Consider the following 19,722-nt stretch of genomic DNA (forward strand, 5'->3'; position numbering starts at 1 on the left):
ATTGAGAGGGGTTCAGAAGGTCTTCATGTAGAAGCTGGGATTTTAGGTGGTTTTGAAGGTACAAGTGATCTGAGAAGTTGGGGAAGAAGCAAGCCGATCAGAGGAAGAGCCCAGCGGGCAGAGAATACTTGTGGTGTGAGAAGTCCAGAGGCCAAGTGAACTTCTAGGGTAAAGAGGATTCCGTGGGGAGGGCAAGAGAGAAGAAGTTTGCCCAGTCGGAAGGGCAGCCTGGAGAGGAATGTAACAGCTACTCTAATGCGGGAAGACCAACAAGTATGGCGAACACAAAGACAATTGGAAAGACCTTCATGGAGTAGTGAGGCTCCTCCCTCCCCCACATAAGAACCCGCTGAGTGGCGTGGCGTATACACTGTGACCTTGTAAGAGGAAAAGGGTGTGAGCGCAGATGCACAAAGAATCTTGACCAAGATAGAGGAAGTGACTGAAACCTTGTCATATACTGTTCATGTTGCTGATAATTAGAAGGTAACTGTTACTTCTCAAGTTGATTGTGTTGACATTTTCAGTTCTAAACAAAACAGTTAAATTTTTTAAAAAAGGAAACTGATGAGGGGTAGTGGCTTCCTCCTCAGTCATAGCACTTGGTTGGTCTGAGAGAGCTGGTAACAGACACTCAGGAACCTGATTGTGAAATGATCATGGGGACTGATTGTTGACCATGTCTGAAGTTTGAGAGACTTTAGAAACAGATTCCGTCATCTCGCTGGTCACTTTATATTCAGGCTATCTCATAGCAAGGTGGTTGTTTTGGTTTGGGGTTTTGTTTTTTTGACTGGACATTTGAGAAGAATTATGAATCATTTTTAAGCTTCCCTGACTCACTGGGCTCTCTGCCTTGGGGGGGAGGATACGGGGATGGGGAGAGACAATTTGAAGAGATGGTACCTGACGTTGGAGCATCTAGGAGCAATCTTTGTACTGCCTGCCTTCCACGACGCTTCCTGCATTGGAAAATAGTGGTAGATAAGAGGTCAAAGTTCAGGATTTAGACAAAGGGCCCGGTCATTCTTAAGAGTGTGTAAAATAGCACTCACTACAAAAGGAAAAAGAATAATGGCTTGTATTTATTTGAAACAGAATTCTCTCTCTCTCTCTCTCTCTCTCTCTCTCTCTCTCTCTCTCTCTCTCTCTCTCTCTCTCTCTCTCTCTCTCTCTCTCTCATTAACAACAAATCCCCAAGCCCTTTACCCCTTATGGAGTCCCTTCATTCTGGTGGTGTCACCCCTCCTTTACTCACTCAGACGTCACACTGGAGTCACCAGTGACTACTTCCTGGCCTCCATTCCTCCCCCTGACTCCCCTCAGTTAAGCCATCCTGCCTGTGCTTCCCATCCCTCTTCCCTCTCCTGTTAGGATACCCTTTCTAACTTCCCTGTTTTTTGGAGGAGAAAGTTGTGGCGGTCCAGGCTCACCATGATCTGGCCCTGACTTCCTGCCTGACCTCCCATGGGAACCCTTTATCCTTGGCTATGTTTTTGCCATTTCCTCTATCTGTTCCCCTGAATGCTGTCTCTCCAACCCCTGTCATGTTCACAGGCCTGGGGAGGCTTCCGACTAATCTCCCCTGCCCCTACTTTAAGGATCAGCTCACAAGAGCCCTCCAGGATTTCAGCCCAGGCAGAAGGGATTCACTTCCCCCATTTTCAGGCCATCAATACCATCTACCTTGTAAAGCTTTCTTCTGCAACCCTTCCAGTCTGGCTGCCCCTCTGTGTTCTTGGTTGGATCTCTGTCCATCTCAAGCACCGCCACACCTCCAGGACCTTTCTCTTGATGAGCTCATTACTTCCCACTAGATGATCTGAGCTCTAGATCCTGCCCTGGTCTCTCTCCTAACAAGCTGCCTTCTGGACATTTTAAACTGGATGTCCCACAGACATTTCAAGCCTGACATGTTCAAAACAGGACTTGTCAACTTTTACCCCAAGGCCTCCCCCTTCTGAATGTCTGTCACACTCTCCTTTCAGTCACTTAGGTCTGCAAACTCTGGATCCTTCTGGACTCCTTGTTTCATTCACCCTATGGATGCATCCAGGCACTCAATCTTGTGGGTTCTGTTTCTACAACACTCTTCCTCCGTGTCTTCTCTCTGCTCACTGACTCATCTTCATTCAGGCTCTTATCACCTCTTACCTGGCCTATTACAGTACCTGGTCCAGCCTGTCCTCCACAAAGCTGCCCAAGTAAGTGATTTTCCTAAAGTTTGGGCTGACCATGTCACCCTCTCATCCTCATCCCACTGGCTCCCTATTCCCACCGGCTCCCTATTCCCACCAGGATCAAATATCAACTCCCTCGTTTGGCATTTAAAGATCTTCTCAGTGTGACCCACTTTCTGTCTTTCTCCTCTTAACTTAGTATTTTTTAAAAAAACTTTTTAGTGGTATCTTTTGCTTTTTTGCACTAACTATTTTTCCAACCAGATCCCTTCCCTGCCCCTCCCTTAAAACAAAATTAAAAGAGGAGTGAAAGAAAAGTTCAGCAAAACTGCTCAGCACATCAGAGAAGTCTGCTGTTATGTGCCAGGGCACCCTCACCTTGCCGTTATTAGACAGTGATCTCCTCCATCGAACCCTTCTTACTCTACTTCCCCACACCCCACTCCACCTCCCCCATCTGGAGTCCTTCCCTCCTCTCCTGGGGCTCTTAGGATCCCTGTCTTCACCCAGGGCTCCCCTCCCGTGACACCTTTGGCCTGGGCTTGTCAGGACTTTCCCTTTCCAAGATATTTATGCCCTATAAGCCCTTCAGGCTCCCTTCTTGGAGTTGAAGCTCCCTGAAGGCAAACACTGTTTACCCTTTTTCTTTGTTGACTAATTGTTTTTAAATCCCACCCCCCCCAGCCCACTTTCTCCGTCCCTTCCACTTAAGAGTGATAAATCTTATTGAAAGGATGTGTCTCCTAGCAGCCTCCAAACTGGGTTTGGGTCTGACACCTCTTAGCTGGGTCCGCCTCAGTGTCAGACTTTTAATAAGTCTTTAGTAAGGCCAAACACCCACCTCATTTAACAAAATAAATAAACATACACGAAAAACAGCGACAAAACCCCAACCCCCCCATCTCCTGGGGTTCTTGTGAATATTATAAAATGACGTACTAGTGGTGAAGCATTTTGCAAACCTTCCAGCACCATGTGAATGTTAGGTGTTGTTATTAAACGGTGAAGTTTCTGGAGCCATGTATTTCTCAACTGAATTGTCAAGAATTTGTACATCAGCTAGCTTTATTTTTATTCTATTAATATAACTGTAATGGACAGTCCACGTGGTGCTCCTGTCCTGCCGCATCGTCCTATGGCGAATGCTCGTCTTTCTCTAGACACGACCGCCATGCTGTTTTGGATGGACCTCCAAGCCCTGGCTCCGTTTCTCCACTGTTTCTCTGCCATCTCTTCCTGCTTACCTTCTTCCTTTTGGTTCTTGTTCATCTTGACAGTGTATACACTTCACCTAATACTACATATTTTGACTTGAAGTCTATTTTGCTCATTACAATGGGCAGATGTTTGTTAAGGAAACACATAGACACACACTGGGAAAAATGGGAGAATGGGAGTACATTTCTGTTCTTTTCCACTGTCCATTGCTCTGGTAGTGTTGGAATTACAATCCCAAGGCTCCCAATATTTTTAATCAGAGTAACGCTGAAGGAAATGGGAGAACACATTTCTTAAAGAACTGAAGTGAAACGTTGGCCCCTTGTTTGAGAGGTTTCCAGGCTTGGCCAGAACTGATGGGACACAGCTACCCAGTGTGGAAGCTGCAAGAGGGCTGGCTTTTAAATCACTCCCATTTCCCTGGATGAGATACTGTCAAGGGCAGAGGGGAGAGAAATGACAGGAGTGAATGAAGCCATTTGGGGATGAGAAGGGTTCGGAAGTCCTGGGTCCTGGCCCGCATTGGGCCACCCTGTAACTGTGTGACTGTGGGCCCCAATTTCCCCTCTCTGGGTCTTAGTACAATAAAGGGGCTAATCTCCAAGGTCCTTCCTTGCTCTGAGAATTTGTGATTCTTCATCTTTGGGGAGGGATGTGTGTATGCACACACGAGTGCCAGCCATCTTATGTCAACAAAAATGGACATTTATACAGCAGATTAAAGTTTACAAAAGGTTTTGCATATGTTAGAATATAAACTTATTTGGGAAAAGAATGCTTTCTCCAGTTCAGACGAGCACACATTCTTCTTTTTCTTGTATGATTTTATGGTATTTAAGTCACTTTTCAGTTCCCACTCCCCCAAAAGAAACAAAACCGAGGCCAAACCGTAACTACCCTGCCATCTTTAGGGCTTGGGCTGTTACTTATTTTTAGAGCCCTTCTTAGGACGTGCTCAATACGGGTCATGCCAGCTCCGTTCAGGAGGTCATTCACTGGTGCATAAAAGTTTTTCAGACCTGTGGCAGAAGGAGAGGCAGGAACAATTGTGTGGAGCTGACTGGAGATATTGAACCCAAGTGCGCTACCCCACTGAGTGCAGTGTCTGCTCAGGGGCCATGTGATGCTGGTTTCTAAAGGCTGCAGAAGAGGCTTTGAAAATCTGTAATTGGTTGTCTGGCTTTATCTTCCCAGCTCTGGGGAGGTTTCAGAAGTAATAATGGTTCCTTAAAGTGGATGAGCTTTTTGCGGCTTTCTTAGACCTGTAAGCCGTCACTGCTACTTAGAGAAGCATCTGCCCCTCTTTTCAGTAGCATTAAGAACATTTTATAAGCAAAGATTTTCTTTCCTCCCTCTTGGTGTGTGTGGCTTGTGAGCTGGTCACTTCAGTGAATGGGGATGACGTGGGCCTTTCAGGAATTGTACTATTGAATGCTAAGAACAGATACAAGCACTGTATCTCTTAATGGCCGATCCCTCCATCTCTTCCCCCACCTTAATTACACCCAGATCACCCCAGACTTTTTCACTGGAGAGTTTATTCAGCTTCTTCTACTTGTTTGGGATGAAAGATGTTAAAATTGTCTTTGCTTCTCACAGGCACCGGGCCCTCTTTTCAGGGACAAAAAGAACATTTTATAAAAAAAAGCTTTTTTTGTTCAGGACTGGGGGTGGGAGGTCTCTAAGCAGAGAATGTTTCACCATTAGGGGATGTGAATGGTTGATAACATCACCATTCGTAAAAACCTCTGTGACTGTGTGATGTCCCTGGAATTTTATTTCTCGCTTTCCCATGTTGTCTTGGGGAAGAATGATTCATTTCCCCAATATTCTGTCATCACATAGGTCCTTTATTCTCAGTTTTGTAACATTCAGTGATTTCTTTGTTTTAGTTTTTTATTTGGCTTTGGGTTTTAAATCACCTCCACTTCCAGCTATCCCCCTGCTTCCTTACTTAAGGAAGTATCCTTTTTAACAAAGTGTAAAAAAAAAAAAAAGGGAATGGAAGGTTCCCCCAAACTACCCAGCTGATGGTGTTTCACATTTAGAGACCTCCCCACCCTCCTCCAGAGATGGGAGGGGGAAGACCCTGTCCGTCTCTTCTCCATGGCCAGGTTTGGTTGTTCCTGGTTATAGTCATTTCTTTCTTCTTGTGTGTGCATAGTGTTTCCTGGGCTGTCAGTTCACATTCAGTTTCCCTCGCTTCTCCAAATTCTTCCTGTTCACTGTTTCTTATAGCGCAGTAATATTCGATTACATTCATGTACCAGAGCTTCTCCAGTCGATAAGCGGCTTTGTCATTCCTAGTTCTTCGCACACACACACACACACACACACACACACACACACACACACACACACACGCACACACACACACACAAAGTGATGCGTAGGGGACCTTTCTTCCCTTCAGATGTATTCTTAGCAGTGCGATCTCTGGCTCAAAGGACACAGCCATTTGAGTCACGTTTGGAGCACAATTCCAAATTGCTTTCCAGAATGGCTAATAACCCAGTTTACAACTCTGCTCTGATATTTGTCATGTTGTAGCCTTGTTTTTGAATATTTCATGTTGGTATTTGCAGAGTTGATGGATGTAAGAGATATAACTGAAGCGAGATGAGTTCAGAACAACTTTGCCTAGGAAAAAATCAAAGCAACAACCATAGGTGCTATTTCTGGACTAACAAGAAAATCTTTAATCCCCTCCCTATTTTGACTTTTAAGTAGCAATGAACTTTTACAAATAGTAGTCTTGGAGTGCTGGTCTGACAGTTCTGAAGCCCACTCTTTGGGGAACAAATACTCTCTGGACAGTGCCCATATGGGCATTCTAGGCCTCAGTGCCTTCTGCTGTAGGAACCACTCATAGGGGTAATCCGATGCCCTTTAGTACAATTTTAATACCTCCAAAAGGGATCCAAGCAGCAAAATGCATTTTAATTGCTTTTTAAAACATAATTGGAATCGATTAAGCAGAGATTATTCGATGGACAAGCAAGACACTGTTGGATGGGATCTTTGTTCTCCTTAAACTTGGAGGCTGTTCACTGTCAGGGATTCAGATCTCTTCTTTTGGCAGCTGAGTTACTCCCTCCCTCCCTCCCTCCTCCCTCCGTCCCTTAGTGGCCTCCTCCTCCTCTCCGTGGAAGGCCTGCCTTCTGTCCTCCGTGACACAGGTTGCTAAGAGCCAATCAGACAACCCCAGCTGGGGGGCGGGCGGCAGGGACTCAGGAACTGGAGACATCTTAAGAGAGAGAATGAAGGATTGAGTAGCCCAGCCCGGCTTTTGCTCCATTTGCATTATTTTTCATTTCTCTGTTTTGAGTTCACGTGTTCCTGTGTGTGTGTGTGGGGGGGGGGGGGGGGAGGGCGCTTTTTAGTGAAACTTTGGTTTTGAGTGAATATTTTTAAAACAGTCTCTGCCCTCTGCTTCTGCTAAAAGCAGGATTCGGTAAAAGTTAATATTCCTGTCAGTGCATGCAGCACTTGAATAGAGGGACCAATGACTCTGCTTTGCAATTTCTTTCAATTGGTTTATTTTGAAAGCATTTGCCAATAGGAGCCACGGTGGTCTGCTCAAAGGGAGAACATCACCCCCTGCTGGTGGCACATCTAGTACTGGCATTTCCTTGGGGATGGGGGGCAGGAATGGTGCCAGAAACAAATGGAACGAGTTTGCGAAGAAATTAAGCATCTGTGGATGAATCTGGGGCAAGAGTGTCAGGACCCAGCCGCAGAGTTCGGGGGACTTGGGAGGCCTTCTGGTTCAGCCTCACCTGTGGCCACCTTTAAGGACAGGTGGAGGTCAGCCAGCCTCCTGTGGGAGATCTGCAGTGATGAAGGCTTATACAGTAACAACACTTACCCCATTCTGGATTTGGACAGTTCTCATTGTTAAGAGGTTTTTCCTTCTGTGGAGCCAAAATAGATCTCCCTTGGAACTTCCACGCCTTGGATTGGTCCTTGGATCCAGGCCGAATGAGCCGCCCTTCTTGATGACATTTCTTGACACATTCAGAATCACTTATTTACCAGCCTCACCCTCTTCTCAGTCTTCTTCTTCATGCTAAAATATTCCTAGTTCCTTAAACCAAAAGACCCTACCATTGGAGAGCAAGAAGGGCCCTTAAAGGTGGTTAGTTTTAAAGTAAGAACATTGAGGCCCAAAGGTTACACCTATGGTCTCCCAGATAGTCACATGGCAGAGCTAGGATCTGAACCCAGGCCTTTTGGCTCACTCCACATTCAGTACTTTTCCCACTCTGCTTCTCGCCACCCCAGTCTCCTTCCTCTAGATATGCTGTTAATGTCCTTTCTGAAATACGGCATCCAGATGTGGTCTGACCAGGGCAGAAAGCAGGGGCCTGTCGCTTGCCTTTCTCTGAATGCTCTCCTATTAATGCATGAGGAGAGAAGGGGCTTTGTGGGTGACTAGTAGTCCACTAAACCCCCCCACCCCCACCCCAGTATTCTGCAGGAATGGTTTGACTCTTACTCAGAACTGTGCCATTGGATTATTTCAGCACAAGACAGAGGAGTCACACTTCCTTGCCCCACAGTCACCTCTAGTATTTTCCCCTGCTTATCTTGAGGGTTGGTTTTCTTTTGCTTGCTTTTTCTAGCTGTAGGACTCTGACACCTGCCACATCTCACCTCTTTTCAAGGTGGAGCAGTGGACTCCTCTTCCCAAGCTCAACTCTAGCCTCAGATGCTTCGTAGCTGTGTGACCCTGGGCAAGTCACTTAACCTCCTAGTGTTCTCAGTTTCCTCATCTGTAACATGAGTCAAAGGGGGAAATGGCAAACAGGCCAGTACCTCTGCCAAAGAAGAGTCAGACACAACTGAACAACTAAACGACCACAGCAGCAAAGCAGATAAAAAAATACAGAGAATAATATAATATAATATAATAATAATACAGATGAAAAAACCAACAACTCCCTTTTTAGAAGAAGCATTGGTCAATTCAATCTAATGCCTCTTTGACCCTTTTTTTAAACTAAGATTCAAAATGCCATATTCCACATTAAAATCAGATTTCGTATTGTGTGCTTTTGGCCAAAGATGGGGTTCTGTTTCATTGACGTAGGAGATTAGCCCCAAGTGAAATCTCTCCCTGTTGTTTGCCACTGGCTGGCAGTCCAACCAGGCATTCAGAAATGGGTCTGGGGTGGAGGAAAAGGGGTAAAACTTTCTAAGCCCTTGCAGTCTGGACTTTCTCCCCTCTCTCTTTCACTTACATCATCCTTTTTTTCCTGGAGTTGGTAGGAGATTTCTGCCTTGGGTTTCATGATTGTTTTTGTTTGGTGCCTAAGCTTTGAAATTAAATTAAAGCATTGTCACATACCTTCTCCATAGGAACTAGCACCTCTGCGAATTTCCAGGTAGGTAGAGTAAAGGGGCATGGGGGTGTGATCCCATCACTTTGATTACAGAAAGGAACAGAGACTGCTAACCAAACAAACAGTTTTTCCTGCTCTAGGCCCTCTGACTCAGAGCTGTCGGAGCTCCTGGCCTGGTTCACTGCCCTGAAAAGTCTGTCAGAAGCCTGATGCTGTCTTCTCTCTCCCCCTTTCCCATCACAGATTAGGAAACCAGGCTAGTCTTGATTTTCTGAGCTCTTGAAAGTCAGTGCTAGCTAACAGGGCATTCTTTTAATTTTCTCTGAAAGACAGTGAGTGACGCCATAATATGATTGTTCTCATTTCCTTCATCAACTCATGCCAGTTCCATTCTCCTGTAGTTTAGGGGATGGATTTAGAATCCAGTGTGTGAGCTTTATTTTGATGGAATTGTAATTTCTCAGATTCCTGCCGCTCTGGGGCCAGCTTACTCTGTCATGCTCCTGTTTCTAGAGATGACGACCTTAACCTGCCTCCTCCTGCTCCCTACACTTGGCAGAATAGCAGAAGACTCAAGGTTAGGGCTAGAGGACCCCAACATTATCCCCTGACCAGGGTGGAACAGGGCTAGAATATCCATGTGGACTGATTTTTGCCCTTTCTTGACCCCTCTGCCCCTCACAATCTGTTCCTCAGTGTCTGGAGTCCTGGCCATGCAGCTAGACACTCTCTGAGTTTGGTCTTGTCACACCTGTGTTCTCAGTGAGCCCACCAGTAATCGAACTAATGGCTTCTGTGTAGCCTTAAAAGGCCAAAAAGCATTTAAAAGGTTATTATCACGTTTGTTCTTCAGAGCAGTCCCTTTCTTCCAGTCTACAGGCCCAACATGCCATCCCGCACACCACCTCATTCTTATGACAATTTTTGTTTTTACACAGCAGCAAGACTCCACTATTATCATAGAAATGAGTGGAGAACTACGCAGAATTTTGACTTTCTCCTTCATCAAGTGAGGGGTAGCTATGCTTGATATTGGAATGAGCTGATTGTCTGAGTGGATGTATCTCCTTGGCTTCATTGTGTCCAGTGTGGCAGCACCCGCCTCCCATGGCCCTGATAATGCTTCAGACAAGGCCACAAAAACCCAGGATTTCACCCAGCTGGGGACAGTATTTCTTATTTGCTGCAAATGAAAAGTTTCTTTTGGGGGAAGGGTGCTGCTGGACTGTGTCCTCTCCTCTCTGGGCCCTGCTTCATGTGTACAGAGCATGTTATTGTGAGTGCACACACACAGATGAGAGAGAGAGAGAGAGAGAGAGGGAGAGAGGGAGAGAGAGAGAGAGAGAGAGAGGCCTTTATAAAGGAAAGAAAAGTGGCATGCCTACAGCTGTGTTCCAACTGCACTCACATATTTTTCATTTAACTTGGATTTTTCAAAAGCCCCATCCCAGCTGTGGACCCTCACTGGTTTTTTTGATGTGGTGATGAGCAAGGATGCTGTCAGGGTCTGCTTGTCTAAAATCAGCCCCAGATTTCGTCAGCCCCGTCAGTTCTGTGGGTGTCTGGGAGCAGCTTCAAGGATGAGGGCTCGGAGCTTCTTAGAACAGCAGACTTCAACTGGCAGTTGCTTATTATAAAAGAAAAATAGTGTGGTTTTCCTTTGTGAAGATGCATCTGAAACCTAATCTAGACCAAAGTTAAAATGGTACCTCTTGTTCAAGAGAGCAGTCTTTGATTTGAATGAAATGGAGTAAGTGTTGTAACCTAAGGGTTTCCCTCTAAGCCTCTTTTTCTAACAGGTGGAGAATCACCCAACTCCAAGTATTCAAATGAATATCATTAACCAGGAGGAAAAAATGGAATGTCTTTCCTTATTCTGACCAGATACAGTTGTTGCTGTTACTGCTTCTAGTATAGACTACTTCCCTCACCTTTTCTAAAGGCCTCAATATCCTCATTATTTACGGAAAACCTTCAGTGTTCACAAATTCTGGAAGGGCAAGAAGCTAATTTCCTAAAAACATTTGGCTCTAGTGATTTAAATCAGGGAACTCGTTCAGAGATTTTGTTTATGTTCAATACCCATGGAAGATTGCTTTCTTGTACACATTTCCCTCATCCATTTAGATCAGCAATTTATTAGGTGCCTACTACATGCCAAGCATTGTGCTAGGGTTATAACGAGTAGCATATTTGAAAGGACACAGCATTAGATTTGGAATCAAGGCTGCTTGAGTTCACATCAGATTCTGCTCCTTTATTACTTCCATGTGACCTAGTATCTGCCTCCTAACCTTTCCAGGCCCCCCATACTAGTCTGTAGCATCTCTTAACATGCATCTCTTAAGTTCTTTCCAGTTATAAATGCTGTGTGTGTGTGTGTGTGTGTGTGTGTGTGTGTAGAGGGGGAGGCTTAGAATTGTGATTTCTAAATCACATGATCATATACAAAACAAGAGGGTTCCTGCCTTTCCACTCCCTCCTTACTTAGCCTTCCACCGTTACTCTCCCATCTCAACAAAAACCCATTTAGAGGCATACACTGGCTTCCTTGACTGAAAAATGCCTTTTGAGCATAGCATATTCCAACAGCTAGGTTTCCAAGGTATCTCCCAAAAGTGAAGTTTTAAGTGATAGTAAAGCTCTGGGATGCCTCAGGAAGTGTCCAGAGCTGTTCAGAGCCAGTCTGCTTCCTCAGGACCAAGCTTTGCTGTATTTAGAATATGAAGAGCCCCATTTCCTTATAGTCAGGCCCTCTTCGGGGTTGCCAGTTACATGGAGAACTTTAAAAACCTAAGTGTTTACATTTTTTCCTTATAGCAAAATTAAAACTAAGCAACAAGGTCAGTTTCTGATGATAGCAACTGGAACAAACTGTTAGGAAATTAGGCTGAAAGTTTTTTGATCTCGTTCCACTGTTGGCGAGGATGAGCTGGCGTAAGCCCGGCCGAGGGATGGCAACCAGCCAGTTTCCTTGAACATTTGTTCTCTTTCCCACCCCCCCCCCCTTTTTTTTTATTAAGACAGCAGAGCATAAAGAAGTATTTCCTCCAAGAGTGATAGGAAATCAAAGTATAAGAGAGGCAGTGGTGATGTGATTGTTTTCTCCTTTCTAGACTATGCTACATGTGTGAGGGCTCTGGTGTGCCACTCCTGGATGTAGTGCAAGCATCGGTGGAAAGCGTGCTTGCACGTGAGGAAGGCTGGCAGGGAGGAATCACAGGACGATTGAAGACTTTTTAACTGAAGGAACATTTTGTTCCCAGTTGAACAGACTTTTCGGCAGTGGCCCCAGTGTGAAGGGGTGTATTATGTAACATCCCAAACTGACCCTGGTGGAGAGAGTGGCACTGCCCCGGATCTGCCCAAATTAGCATAAGGAGAACCTTTGGGGGAGAGGGCGTTGGGTCAGGGAGTCTGGCTCCTGGGTAGATGGCATCCAGGGTTCTCATGATATCTCTGTCCTTCCCTCCTTTCCCCTCTCTTTCCCTCCCCCTCCCTCCTCTCCCCTCATATTATAAGGACCAGATTTGGAAACATCAGCACATTTTACACCAAACTCTCAACTTCAGAGTTGGGATTGGTGGGGGAAGTGATTGTGGGTAGTTATTCTCACCAGCATTGTACGTTTGCGTTGCCCAGGGCAGAGAAGGCAGTCAGGGTCTACCTTAGGCTTGACGTCCATTCCACAAGACTTAGGAGTGAGTAAGTGTATCTCAAAATCAGTGTGTAGATAATGGTTGATTTTTCTCCTTTTCCAAGTTCTGTGGAGGGAGACAGTATGCTTAGTTCTGCATTATAATTCTCCAAATAACTTGATCAAGACAAGTTATTTATTCCTGTCAAGTCAACTCAGACCAAATATTTTTCTTCAGGCCCCATAAAAACTTGGTTCTCTATAAACTCACTGCTTTATTGGTCACCACTGGGCCTTAACATGAGGTCTGGAGTGAGCAAGCCCAACTGCCTGGTCCTGCCAGGGGTCTGGAAGTGGAGCAGTGCCTGCTGGGATCTTGGTTATTGATTTCTTATTGAGGTTTCTCGACTTCTCAGGCTTCCTTTGACATAATTTGATTTATTTTCACCGGCCAGCCCTCAGGAGATAGACATCCCTCAGCAGTCAGAACCTGATTTGAGTGTGTGATATGGTTCATGTACTAGCCTTCTGGTCAGTGACCATCTCCCTTGGTGGGGCCCTGCCAGTGCCATCTCTGAGTAGGACATTGTAGAACCAGATGCCTTTGTGGTGTGGTTTGGCTTCAGCTGAGTTGGTCAGGGAAATTAGCATGGATTATCATTAGTTTCCATTGAGTTCATCTTTCTGGGACAGTCTTAGCCAGGCCTGTAAGTCATTGGGGAGCCTTGGACCTTAGAATTGGATGTTCGTTAGCATCAGCAGATCGCCTGAATAGAATTTTCCCACCCCAAAATGATAGAAGAGCCAGCCAGTGCAGGTTGTTGGACCTGCCTTTCAGCTCCTTTCCCTACTTTGCCCCACCCTGATTTCTCAGATTTGAATTTTGTTAGCTATGAGGCCGAAGAGGTGAACTGACCTCGTGACCCCTGTGAGCATTCTTCAGACAGTCCTTTTTACTAGGACTCTTGAATAGTCAGACTTTACCAGTGACCCTTGGAGGTCAGCAGTGTCAACATTGTTGGTTACAGGAACATTTTGGGCATGCCAGCTCAGGAGAATTGGTGTGTAGATCTCTAAGACATGAGTTTGCCAATGCTTGGGCTGGGTAACTTGCACCATACTTCAAGGTTATTGGTACAGATGTGGTACACTGATTGGACAGGTGTGGATGGGAACAGCACTGGTGAAGGGACTGTTGATGAGTCTGTAGCTTTATGGGAGTGTTTGAAAACTGATGGAAATGTGATTTTGGAATTGGAGTTGAGCTGTCCCACAAACCACCACCAAGGTTCTCCTGTCAATGAGAGATGTGTCGAGACTCCTGGAAGATACTTGGCTTCTGTGGAAAGGTGAGGTTGCTCAGCTTTATGTCAGTGGCGGACCCTAACCTTTTCCCAAGATATAGCACATCATCATATCACCCCAGCATTCAGTGACCCCATGCTCCTTTGCATAGCGAAGACTTGAATCATGAAGAAGAAGGGGGACTCAGTTCCTCATTGGCCTGGTCTTTTGTCAAAGCATCCCTGTTAGGTTTCCGCTCCAGGCTGGCCTCCCCTGCTGCTGCTGCCACCGCCCGCCCCCTCCCTGAGCAAGTGTTGGGCTTCAGGTGTGCTGTTTGGAGTGGGGGTGTGTCTATAAACTTGTTTACTGCTCCTGCTTCCCCCCCTGCATTTGGGTCTTTAATTTGTCTGACACTTTTTACCCCCTAAGAAGTCTATCTTTGAGGTTTCTCAGAATCAATATCAGACAGGCGCCTGGGCTTGTGGTTTTTCTCTTGGTGAGAACTTGGCTTAATTTTCACGCCCCATTTCAGTATCTGTACAGACAGGAAGCTCCACCCTTTTCATGGTGTAACCGACCCTAAACTCTTTGTATTTACCAGCTATAAAGGAAGCTGTTTAAATAATAAATTGTGAGTTAAAAAATCCATGTGGGAGAGACGGAAAGGCTTCCCATCTCCCTTGCGGAGGTCAAGGAAGGGTGTAGAGCATTGATTTCTATGGGGATCCCTCTTACTCAGCTCTCATTCCAGTTAGACATATCTCTGTTCTCTTTAAAATGTACATAATGAACTTTTAAACAAGTCCCTTTTATTCACTGAATAGTTGATCTCCCATTTAAAAACTGACCTTGGGTGAGTTGCATCCCTCTGGGAGGTAAGGGCTTGGGCCAGATGATTTCCCAGATCTGTTACAGTTGAGAATCCTAAGATCCCACTCCTCCTCAAAAGAGAAACGAGTCAGATCCAGAGCTAGCAGCAGAGATCAATCTCTGGTTCTTCTTTTGACGGACAAATAAACTGAGGCCCTGAAAGGGGAAGGAGCTTGCTTAGTGTCACAGAGTAGTGGAGCCAGCACTTGAACCAGCCAAGTCTTGTGGGTCTGAATCACAATGGCTGGCATTTATTCCTGCCTCTTTCAGGCTTTGCAAAAGGTTTCACAGCCATTAGCATGTTTCCAGTCTCCTTCCCGTCCACCTGCTGCTACCATTCTCATTGGCCTTTGCCAAATGTTCATACATTTTCTGCTGTGCTTTCTCTCCCCTCCCCCCAGTTTGGCTTTGGGGACCTAGAAATCATTGTGTCTTGAACACCTGATTTCTCTGCAAAGGTCAACTCTCTAGATCCCAGCCCTTGCCCCCCTGAGCATGCCTGACCCCAGATGCACCTGGGCCAGGACAGGTGCTTCCTCTCACTCTGAGGCCAGCCCGCCTGTTCCCTCCAACCAGCAGATAACCACTTTCCTTCTTGGGAGCATCATTGGAGACAGTGTAAACAGCATTTCCGTCTTTGAGCAGTATCATCCTATAAGTTCACTGAATAAACAGGACAGGCCTCTCTTTAGTGTTTGGCCTAGAGTCTAGACATAGTTTCTTGACTGTTGGGTTTGTTAGGAAGTTGAAACATCTATATTTCCTGGCTGCAAACTATATTAAGGCCAACATTAAACTTTTCTCTTTCTTTCTATGGTATCAGCTCTCTCCCCTCCCCCCCAAAAGAGTGGTCCTAGTTTGCATACCACCCCAGGTGGCACAGGGGGCCCCCCCACCCCCATTGACTTGGCAGTCAGAGCAAGGAGGAGCAGGGCCTCTAGGGATTTGAATGAGAAAAGCAGGCAAAAGGGTCCTCTGGGGTCAAGCTAAAATCTGAGGAAGTTGCCCAGCAGGATAAATCAAGGTACTAAAGGTGAAATTCATAAATCCGATTCCATCCTGGCCTTTAGAGCACAGATAAACTTCCCTGGGAAGATAGAATCTCAAATAGCTTGGAACATCCTTTCTGCTTGTCTCTACTTGCTTTATTGATGGCACAACCTCTTGTGGGCATGTTTGGGGAAGCAAGTGTTCAGGGTAGGATGCTATCTGCATCTAAACCTGGGTCAGTGTCCCTAATTTTGCATTACTCTTTTGGAGTGGCCAGTCCCAGAATTAAATGTGATCCACTGCCTTTCTGACAGCCCAGCCATTGTGCTGAAATGGGAATTAACTAAAATGGGAGCAACTGGTGTCCATGCAGAGTAGATATGGGGACTGGGGAAAGTCGTGTTATGCCCACAGACATGTGCCAGGACCAGGGCATTGGTAAATGGCTAGTGGGCTTTGGTCTGAGTGTTTCATGGCACCTAGATTTCTCCTGCAGGGCAGGCTTCTTGGAGAAAACATAGGCCTGAGAGAGGGGCATCTGAAATCGCACTCCATTTCATGTCACCCTTCTCCAGTCCACCTGCATTTCTCCTCTGTGGTGTGTCTGTGAGATGGAGAAGAGGCTCTGTCTCCCTGTCTCTCTTTCTCTTCAGTGCAGGGTCTTGGAGAGGTGTGGAGAGCAGGAGAGAGGTGGTACGCCGGCCTGCCCACTCTGTTGCACCCATTATAGATGCCCTACAGTTATTTAAATGCACTCCCCTCTTCCCTGATCCAGTCCTAGTTCCCAGGATGCCAACCTGCTGCTTCTTTAAAAAAAAAAAAAAAGTGGAGAGGGAATGAACAAGGACCCTCTCCTGGACCCTTTCCTCCTTTTTTCCCCAAAGGTGTTTGTTTTTAGATTCACCCTGTAGTGCAGACCCTGTCTAGGCTGTGTGTGTGTCATCCCAGCCCCACAGCCTCCAGCCTGGGTCTGAACAGAATGTCCCTCCTGCAGCTGAGTGAGGGGCGGCTCCAGTTCTCAGGCCTGAGGCTCACCACCTGTTGTTGCCTTGTTCATTCCAGCTTCTCCTCCCTTCCCGGCCCTTCCCTCCTTTCCCTCCCTAATGGTCAGCCTGGGATCATTATAGACTTTACAAATACCTTCTGGATGCTGTCACTCCTTCTGCACAGGCTGTATCTCTGCAAAAGAAACCATTGTTTGGTCATGGAGGACAATTGGAATTTTTGTTATTTTGGTGTTAGAATCGAGAGGCATGCCCCTTCGTTTATACAGAATGGATATCGTCCACTCATTTGGCGTTGGGAAGCCCCAGCTGCCCATGCCCATTGGAGACTGATGTTTAGTTTTGTGGCAGGATTAGTTGATGCTCAGCCACACGTACTCAGGGTGGTGGTCTTCATGTCCTATTTTCACAGAACCTTCCAGAGTTACCTTTAGAATTCACTCATAAGTAAGAGAATTTATCCAGTTTGATGACTTCATAGGCTGGCTGGTGCCAGTTACCAGGTTCCTGCCATCAGCTAGAGACCAGTTTGATGAAAACCAGAACCCTCCAGGAGGTCACTTCTCTACCTGGACATATTGCAGATCTGGTGGGGACTGAGATGTCTCTTCACACGCTCAGATAGCTGACCACTCAAAGCAAAATGAACCATGCATCACCTGTGGATGCAAACTATGCTCTCTCAGTCTGCCTCTATGACAGGAGGTAGAAGTACAGATGAGGGTAGAAGGATTACAAAGAGGAATCCTTTTATTCTCCCCCAACTCCCTTCCCCAACTTGACTCTCATCTCGACTAAGGAAGAAGCAGACTCTGGACCTTCTGGCCTGTTCCAATAGTGTCATCTCACTGGATAAGGAGGGGGAGCATCAGCTCTCCATTCTGCAGAATAATTAATAGAGATCAGTAGGGCCTGAGTTTCCTTCAGATGCCCACTGCAGACCTGCTCAGTTTGTGAAGATTGCCCTTGTAAGTGACATTAAAGAAAAGCCATTTCATCTGCCAAATGACTTTCTCATGCTGAGGAGTGGCTGATGTACAGGTCCCAGCCGAGGCCCTTGTGGAAAAGCCGAAACAGGATTCTGGCACTTCCCCCCGAATCCAGTGCAGCTGGGATGTAGTGAAGTCATCCCATGACAACCATCACAAGAAAAATAACAAAGTCTGCTGTGTTCTCATTGAACCAATTTTTCCAGCTTAGAAATGGCATTACATTTACCTTTTTACACACCATACAGGCAGAGTAATTTTTGCAACTCAGCACAAAATGAAGCCATAACGCTGGCTTCCTTTTTAGACATTTTTCAGAATCCTTCTTCTCCACAGCTCAGTCTGTAATGGATGAAAGCAACCAATATCTCCATAGAGCTGGTTATATGTTCTCTGTATTTCACTCAGGATATGAAGTTTGAGTTCCTTATGCCATGGCATGCTTGATTCACTGGAATTTCTCTTCTCTAACTGTACCTCTTTTGCCTTCAGGTCCCTTCTGAACCCCCAACAGCCATCAAGCCCAAAACAGATGATTCCTCTACACAATCCCCTCCTGAGAAGGACAAGCAGTCCAGCTGGTTACGGCTGGCAAGCTCGTCCAATAAGGTGATTTTAAAAAACCATCCTGTTGATGCTTTCTGAATTAAAACTGGGTCCCTAGAAATTGTTTTTGTTTTTAAAGTTAACAGAGTATGCTTCATTCTGTGTTCAGACACCATCAGTTCTTTCTCTGGGGATGGACAGCATTTTTCATCATGTTTTCAAGCTGTCTTGGATAGTTGTATTGCTGAGAATACTTAAGTCACTCCAAGGCAATCATCTGAAAATATTGCTGTTCCTTTGTACACGGTACATTTCACTTTGCATCAGCTCATGTAAGTCTTTGCAGGCTTTTCTGAGAGCACAGTAGTGTTCCATCATAACCATATAGCACAATTCCCCAGTTGATGGGCAGCCCTTCAATTTCCAGTTCTTTGCTACCAGAAAAGAGCTGCTGTAAATATTTTTATACACATAGGTCTTTTTCCTTTTTTGTTTTTGTTTTTTAATCTTTTGGGATTCAGACCTAGTAGTGGTGTTGCTAAGTTAAAGGTTTTATAGCCCTTGGGCATAGTTCCAAATTGCTCTACAGAATGGTTGAATTAGTTCACAACTCTGCCAACAGGGTATCGATATCTCATTTTTCCCATATTCACTCCAACATTTGTCATTTTCCTTTTCTGTCCTATTAGCTTCACACCCTCAGATAGCAGTAGGTATGAATAGTATCTCAGAATTGTTTTAATTTGCATTTCTCCAATCACTAATGAGAGAGAACATTTTTTCATATGGCCATAGATAGCTTTGATTACTTCATCTGAAAACTGTGTTCATATCTTTTCCCCACTTAGCAACTGAGAAATAGCTCTTATTTTTTTAAAAATTTGGTTTAGTTCTCTGTATATTGGAGAAATGAGGCCTTTATCAGAGAAACTTTCTTCAAAATTATTTTCACTGTTGCTGTTGCTAATGGTATTTCCTTCCATCCTAGGCCCCCTCCCCACCTCTGGTTATTCGATTCTCTCTAGGAAGAGAGAATTTGCCTCTGCCATTCCCTCGAAAGAATTCTGCTTATGCTCAGGGCACAAGAGACGTGGTTCTTTATACTTTTATATATAAATCTGAAGGGCCTCTGATGCCTGCCCATATGTTTGCTCCAAAGTTCACATTCTTTAAAGAAAAGACTAGTTGGGCCTTACCTCTAACCTTATTCCATGGTTCCCAATGAAATTTGGAATTGGTATGAAATCAAAACCAACAATTTTAGATAATCTCATTTGAGGCTCCTAGGCCAGATGACAAGTTGTGAGGTTACAAGCCCTTAGACTGTCCTTGAAATGTATACTAGAAAAGTATATTTGTGAAAGATGGCTATCTTAATTGCATCTTCTCATTAGTGACTTGCATTTTTAAACAGAGCATTGGCTGCATGCATCCCCGTCAGCGCTTGTCGGCTTTCCGACCTTGGTCCCCCGCTGTTTCTTCAAATGAGAAAGATCTCTCCACACATCTCCCTGCACTGATTCGAGACAGGTGAGCTTCCACTCTGCCCCTCCCATAAGCTCTCTCTGGTGACTGTAGGAACTAGGGGGTCATAAGAAAATCTTAAAGGGGGCTGCAAGGGTGGGAGCTCTAGTTTTTGTGGAAATTGTCCATGGCCTT

General features: G+C 45.4%; 1 protein-coding gene across 2 annotated transcripts in view; it reads left to right on the top strand.

The window, feature by feature from the left end:
• The window catches only part of SKI (SKI proto-oncogene), a 134,032-nt gene that overhangs the window by 104,117 nt on the left and 10,193 nt on the right, over positions 1-19,722 (top strand). For both annotated transcript variants that reach the window (XM_072608576.1, XM_072608578.1), the window contains exons 2-3: positions 18,010-18,126; positions 19,478-19,593. In XM_072608576.1, the coding sequence (XP_072464677.1) occupies positions 18,010-18,126; positions 19,478-19,593 (233 nt within the window). The remainder of the gene's footprint in view (positions 1-18,009; positions 18,127-19,477; positions 19,594-19,722) is intronic.

The sequence above is a fragment of the Notamacropus eugenii genome, chromosome 5, assembly GCF_028372415.1.
Source record: "Notamacropus eugenii isolate mMacEug1 chromosome 5, mMacEug1.pri_v2, whole genome shotgun sequence".
Lineage (NCBI taxonomy): Eukaryota > Metazoa > Chordata > Mammalia > Diprotodontia > Macropodidae > Notamacropus > Notamacropus eugenii.